The sequence below is a fragment of the Limulus polyphemus genome, unplaced genomic scaffold, assembly GCF_000517525.1.
Source record: "Limulus polyphemus unplaced genomic scaffold, Limulus_polyphemus-2.1.2 Scaffold7535, whole genome shotgun sequence".
NCBI lineage: Eukaryota > Metazoa > Arthropoda > Merostomata > Xiphosura > Limulidae > Limulus > Limulus polyphemus.
The window spans coordinates 14,040-20,409 of NW_013673145.1; the positions used below are offsets into that span (position 1 = coordinate 14,040).

The 6,370-nt window shown below is 32.0% G+C and overlaps 1 protein-coding gene across 2 annotated transcripts in view; it reads left to right on the forward strand.

Annotated features, from left to right (window-relative positions):
- The window catches only part of LOC106474687 (RNA 3'-terminal phosphate cyclase-like), a 22,825-nt gene that overhangs the window by 4,192 nt on the left and 12,263 nt on the right, over positions 1-6,370 (forward strand). Inside the window, exons 3-5 of one of the 2 annotated variants that reach the window (XM_022402989.1) lie at positions 1,482-1,625; positions 2,298-2,421; positions 4,857-4,915. In XM_022402989.1, the coding sequence (XP_022258697.1) occupies positions 1,482-1,625; positions 2,298-2,421; positions 4,857-4,915 (327 nt within the window). Of the gene's footprint in view, positions 1-1,481; positions 1,626-2,297; positions 2,422-2,495; positions 2,620-4,856; positions 4,916-6,370 lie in introns of both variants that reach the window. The other variant, XM_013935377.2, reaches the window with a different exon arrangement.

Here is a 6,370-nt window from a genome sequence, read left to right on the forward strand (position 1 = left end):
CACTGAGCTACAGAACTTAGAATCAGTGTTAACAATAAGACACTGAGCTACAGAATGTAGAATCAGTGTTAACAATAAAACACTGAGCTACAGAACTTAGAATCAGTGTTAACAATAAGACACTGAGCTACAGAATGTAGAATCAGTGGGAACAATAAAGCATTGAGCTACAGAATGTAGAATCAGTGGCAACAATAAAGCATTGAGCTACAGAATGTAGAATCAGTGTTAACAATAAAACACTGAGCTACAGAACTTAGAATCAGTGTTAACAATAAGACACTGAGCTACAGAATGTAGAATCAGTGTCAACAATAAAGCATTGAGCTACAGAATGTAGAATCAGTGTCAACAATAAAGCATTGAGCTACAGAATGTAGAATCAGTGTTAACAATAAAACACTGAGCTACAGAACTCAGAATCAGTGTTATTTAGAATTTTGAGCTGCAGTTTAGAATGAGTGTTAACTATGAAACTAAATTTCAGAGCTTAGAATGAATGTTGACTAAAATATTGAATTACAGAGCTTAGAATGAGTATTAAATAAAATATTGAATTATAGAGCTTATAATGAGTGTTAACTAAAATACTGAATTACAGAGCTTATAATGAGTGTTATCTAAAATACTGAATTACAGAGCTTAGAATGAGTGTTGACTAAAATATTGAATTATAGAGCTTAGAATGAGTGTTGACTAAAATATTGAATTACAGAGCTTAGAATAAATATTAAATAAAATATTGAATTACAGAGCTTATAATGAGTGTTGACTAAAATACTGAATTACAGAGCTTATAATGAGTGTTATAAAATACTGAATTACAGAGCTTAGAATGAGTGTTAACTAAAATACTGAATTACAGAGCTTAGAATGAGTGTTGACTAAAATATTGAATTATAGAGCTTAGAATGAGTGTTGACTAAAATATTGAATTACAGAGCTTAGAATAAATATTAAATAAAATATTGAATTACAGAGCTTAGAATGAGTGTTTGTAAAGAAAGTTGATTATATGGTTTTATTACATGGTCTGAATATGTATTGTGTAAAATACAGATAAAAATAGTTAAGATATTTCTGGTTATTTTGAATAATGGTGATAGTTACATGTGGAAATATCAATTGTTCCAAAAAATTAAACATTTTGTGTCATCATCAAAGTGGTTGGTTAATTCTTTGTGGAGGGATTATTTATCAGTTTTAACAAACAAACACAAAAAAATACCTTAAATTCTGGTAGCAAAAACAGTACTACATAACTGAGTAGGAATTGTACAAATAATAATATTATTTTAACCTCTAAATAAAACCCTATTACAGAAAATAAATATTTTGAATAACTTCCAGGGAAACTTGTACTACATCGTTGAGTATTTATTTTTATTTAAAATGTTTTGAATTCACATTTTATTGAAATAATTGGATTATGAACATTATTGATTGAGAAAACTGTTAAGTAATAAAAATGATTCCGATAGACCTCAGCATTTAACAGGACTACAGCTCGTCCGTGATCTCTGTGGAGGACGGCTCAAGGGAGGTGAAATTGGCTCAACAGATATATCCTTCTACCCCGGACCTGTGAAGTCAGGAGAGTTTGTTGCTAATACGGGCACAGCAGGGTAAACATGTTTGTTGTGAAATTATGGTTGATAAGTTATAGTAAATTAGGGTAGTTAGACATTACCTTTAGAATTTGTAAAACTAAACAAAAGGTAATATTAAACTTGGATGTTATGTGCTGTGATAGTAATTATTTGCTAAGACTAACAAAAGGTAATATTAAACTTGGATGTTATGTGCTGTGATAGTAATTATTTGCTAAGACTAACAAAAGGTAATATTAAACTTGGATGTTATGTGCTGTGATAGTAATTATTTGCTAAGACTAACAAAAGGTAATATTAAACTTGGATGTTATGTGCTGTGATAGTAATTATTTGCTAAGACTAACAAAAAGTAATATTAAACTTGGATGTTATGTGCTGTGATAGTAATTATTTGCTAAGACTAACAAAAGGTAATATTGAACTTGGATGTTATGTGCTGTGATAGTAATTATTTGTTAAGACTAACAAAAGGTAATATGTTATGTGCTGTAATAGTAATTATTTGCTAAGACTAACAAAAGATAATATTAAACTTGTATGTCATGTGCTGCGATAGTAATTATTTGCTAAGACTAACAGACTTCACATCATTTTTTGATACAGCTCTAAATCTGCTGTTGTCAAGTTAACTTTGATAACTTAGTAAGCTCTCTGAAGTGTTTTCCTGTTGTGGACTTCTTTCAGGAGTATCTGCCTCATATTGCAGATAGCTTTACCTTGTTTGGTGTTCAGCATTGAAGCCTCAACTATTATGATCAAAGGAGGCACCGATGTTACTAGTTCTCCCCCGTTTGACCATTACTTAATGGTGAGTGTGCGCGAAGGTCTTGATTTTTGGTAATAAGGCTTACACTTTCATCTATTTGTTTCCTCTCTGCTTAGGAGTGTGATGCTGTTATTTCAAGTGGCCTTTCCATGTCTCTTGTTTGGAGGGGGACCAAGTCGGTTATCCCTGCGTGGTGGGACAAATGCTGAAATGGCTCCTCAGATAGACTACACGCTAATGGTAGGTAAATCTTCTGGAAATGTCAAACGAGCAGCATGCTGGTCAAGAGGAGACAATATAAGAAAGTGTAAAGTATGTTACATAAAGAATCTAAATAGAAAAATTGGTGAACTTGTAATTTTCTATAAAAAATTAAGTGGATATTTGTAAAAGTATTTTTTAAGCATATAAGAATTGCTCTTATATTTTAGATTTGAAATTAGTGTATGAATTGAAGAATTCAGTGTTTTTATCATTTAAGAAACAATTATAATAACTTAGCTTATTTGTTAATGTGCTGGCTGGAGCTGAGGGTTCAAAGTTCACAGCCCATTGCTGCAAAAAGAAAAAAAAATCATGATATATAGTTTGAGGTTGTGAGTGTGTGATAAGAGTAATTATCAAATACCCATGTTCTGTCAGATAAGAGTTTGTGGTGGATGCTGTTATCTATCTTTCCTCTAGTCTGTCTATTCAAAATAATAGATAAAAATATCAGGTTAGGTATTAGGAATGTGTTTTTGAATATAAAAGGTGTTCGACACAGGAAGCGGTACGACCAATCAGGCCGTGGCATGTGTAGGTACATCTTATGTATTAAAAGTTGCATCCTTTCATTCGATATATTACGTTGTGTGTACGCAGTATTTGTAGTTAAAATGGCTGAAGGTTCAATCTCGTAGCATTACATTTTCATAATTTTTCTAAGGGGCATGCAATGAACTGACCACTCAAAAAATTCTTTCTATAGCAATAAAGGTTTAAAGTAAGTAAGATGTATAGATATAGGTAACAATGAAAAGTCAAAAGTAGAAATTTAATATTTAACTCATAGGGAAGTCATATAAAAAGTCAAGGATCGCATTGTGCTGTAAGGGTTAGCAGTACTAAGAGTCATTGTGCTGTAAGCATTAACAGTAGTGAGAGTTGTGCTGTAAGGGTTAACACTACTAAGAGTTTCAACCCAGTAAACTTATTTCTCCTATTGATATCCCTAGATGGAGCCACTTAATGATAGAAGGATCAGGTTGATTAAAATGTTGAAGGTCTGTTTGATTATTAATGAAAGGTTTATGGTTACTAAAATTTTCTCTGTGAGTAGTTTGGATTAGTCAAACATACTGATGGGTAAATGTTTTACACTGTAAGGTGTTTCATGTAATACAAGTGCTTTTGCTTGTGTTGCTGGAGAACGTGTCAATAGTTTTCATGTATGTACAGGTATGAAATAAACTTGATTATAAGGTCACTGGTCTGTCTGTGAGGTTGTTTAGTAATTTTATAAGGTCATGAGCCTGTCTGTGAGGTTACTTAGTAATTCTATGAAGTCGTGAGCCTGTCTGTGAGGTAGTTTAGTAATTTTATAACTTTAGCGTGAACAGAATGTTTTCAGATTTGGGTTTTTCTATGTAGAAACAACAGGAATATGTCTTAAATTATCTATAAGATGAAGTAGATGGACAGGTTTTGTAGAATAGGTGAAATGTTCTTGAGTTTTTGATGGTATGTAATAGCAAGAGGACTTTTGTTAGATACTATAGTGATGTGCTGGCTGTTACAATCTGTCAACATCTGATACTGTATGATATGTCAATAATGTTAAACCATACTGTTTATTATAAATAATGATGTTTGATACAGCTGTACCGAGTGCATGTAAGTGGTAACAAGAAACTGTTAATCTAGATTCCATGGCATTACTATAAAGGAAGTTATTAATACTGTTTTAGAGAGGAAAAACTTCCACCATATATTGGGTTTAAATGGCTGGTTCTGTATAGTAAACGTCTGTTCTGAATAATAGGGTTGCGATGCTAAACTTAATGTTGGTTACTGTTGAGTGTCACTTTCTTACTTGCTGTGGGTTGTTGGTAAGTATTGACAAAAAGTCATGATATCTAATCCAAAACACCTTAGTTATGAAAAATGATGCAGCCGAAAAAGGATTGAGTGTGTTCGACTTAAAGGAATGAAATCAAAATTGGTGGCCAAACTAGTAGCTACACTTATAGCATTGATAAGAATTTTACACACAAATATTCATTCATTATTTAGCCAGGTCGAGTATTTTGTTTTACCCACTGTCATGTTCCAGGTTGAACAAAAAATGCAGATTGGCTAACTAATGAACTAATGTAAAGAAATAACTAGAATTATTTGGTGTATGAATTTTATGATATCTAAATTTATCATTGATTTTGAAATGTTTTTTATTTTATTTGTTATTTTAGTACAGGCGGATATATAATTTGTTTTAGGTCTTTAAACCTATCCTGGAGAAGTTTGGGGTGAAATTTGATTGTAATATCGTGAGAAGGTAAGTCAAAAGTTACCATATTGTTTTCAGAAAAACTGTGGGGAGGAATAAACGGACTATTGTATGTGTTTAAACAAACTGTGGGATGGAATAAATGGACTATTGTGTGTGTTTAAACAAACTGTGAGGAGGAATAAACGGACTATTGTATGTGTTTAAACAAACTGTGGGGAGGAATAAAGGACTATTGTATGTGTATGTGTTTAAACAAACTGTGGGACGGAATAAACGGATTATTGTGTGTGTTTAAACAAACTGTGGGGGGGATAAACGGACTATTGTATGTGTTTAAACAAACTGTGGGGAGGAATAAATGGACTGTTGTATGTGTTTAAACAAACTGGGGAGAAATAAATGGACTATTGTATGTGTTTAAACAAACTGTGGGGAGGAATAAACGGACTATTGTATGTGTTTAAACAATAGGATCTTTTCTTTGATTTACAAAAGAAGCTGTGAAACTGAATTGTGTGTGTAGCTATTAAGCTAATAATAGAACAAAGCTCCTGAAATTAAACAATCATTACATCAGTTTGATATTGAAAAGTTCGTTAGGGAGTATTATATACAGTGTGTGAGTGTAAGTGGGGAGACATTTATGGTCAGTGATAACTTACAACATCACTGGGGGAGAGGTTAAGGTAGTGCTAACCTACAACATCAAGGAGGAAGGTTAGGCTAGTGGTAATTTACAGCATTAATCCTTTCTCAATGGGCTTGTTATAATATACACGAGTTCATATACATATTTGAACATGTTTAGTATTGATACTATAACTTTTAATGCTGTATGTGTATCTTCACAAAATTTGGTAGACTTTTAGTAAACATTACAAGTCTTTTGTACACAAAAAATTAGATTTTTTAATAAAGTATTTTTACTAAAGATTTGTTTGTGAATATATCAAGTCTGTTTCGTTACTAGTCCGAGTGGAAGTGATTTTCATGATTAAAAGTACTATTCTTCATTCCCAAAATCTCAAATTTCTTTTGTGTAATCTTTAAAACTTCCTAAATACATTTTAAATGTTTGTTTTCACTAAAACTATATCTTATCAGTTATTTAATGATACACTTGAGTCTTGAGCCTGTAGACGAATACCAAAAGTATAATGAAAAGACAAGTTGTAAAATTAGAAATGAAAAGAGCAGCTGTGCCTTTTTTCGTTATTATTGGTCACAAAGTTTCAAAATACTTCTCTTACAAGTTGAATTGCTAAACATTTCACATTTATTTTTTGTGTTTATTTCACTGTCAATGACTAAAGTACAACCTCGCGTTATAAACCAGTAAATTGTGCGAAAAGATTGTCATCTTGACCCCTGCTCTCAGAACAGGAGGTCTAATCATATATGCTAAAATGTTTTTATGGAAAACTTAGAGTAATCACACTGCACTTAGAATCAGTGAAAACGTTTATGTTGACAACAGGATGTGTAATTTATCAGCTAATG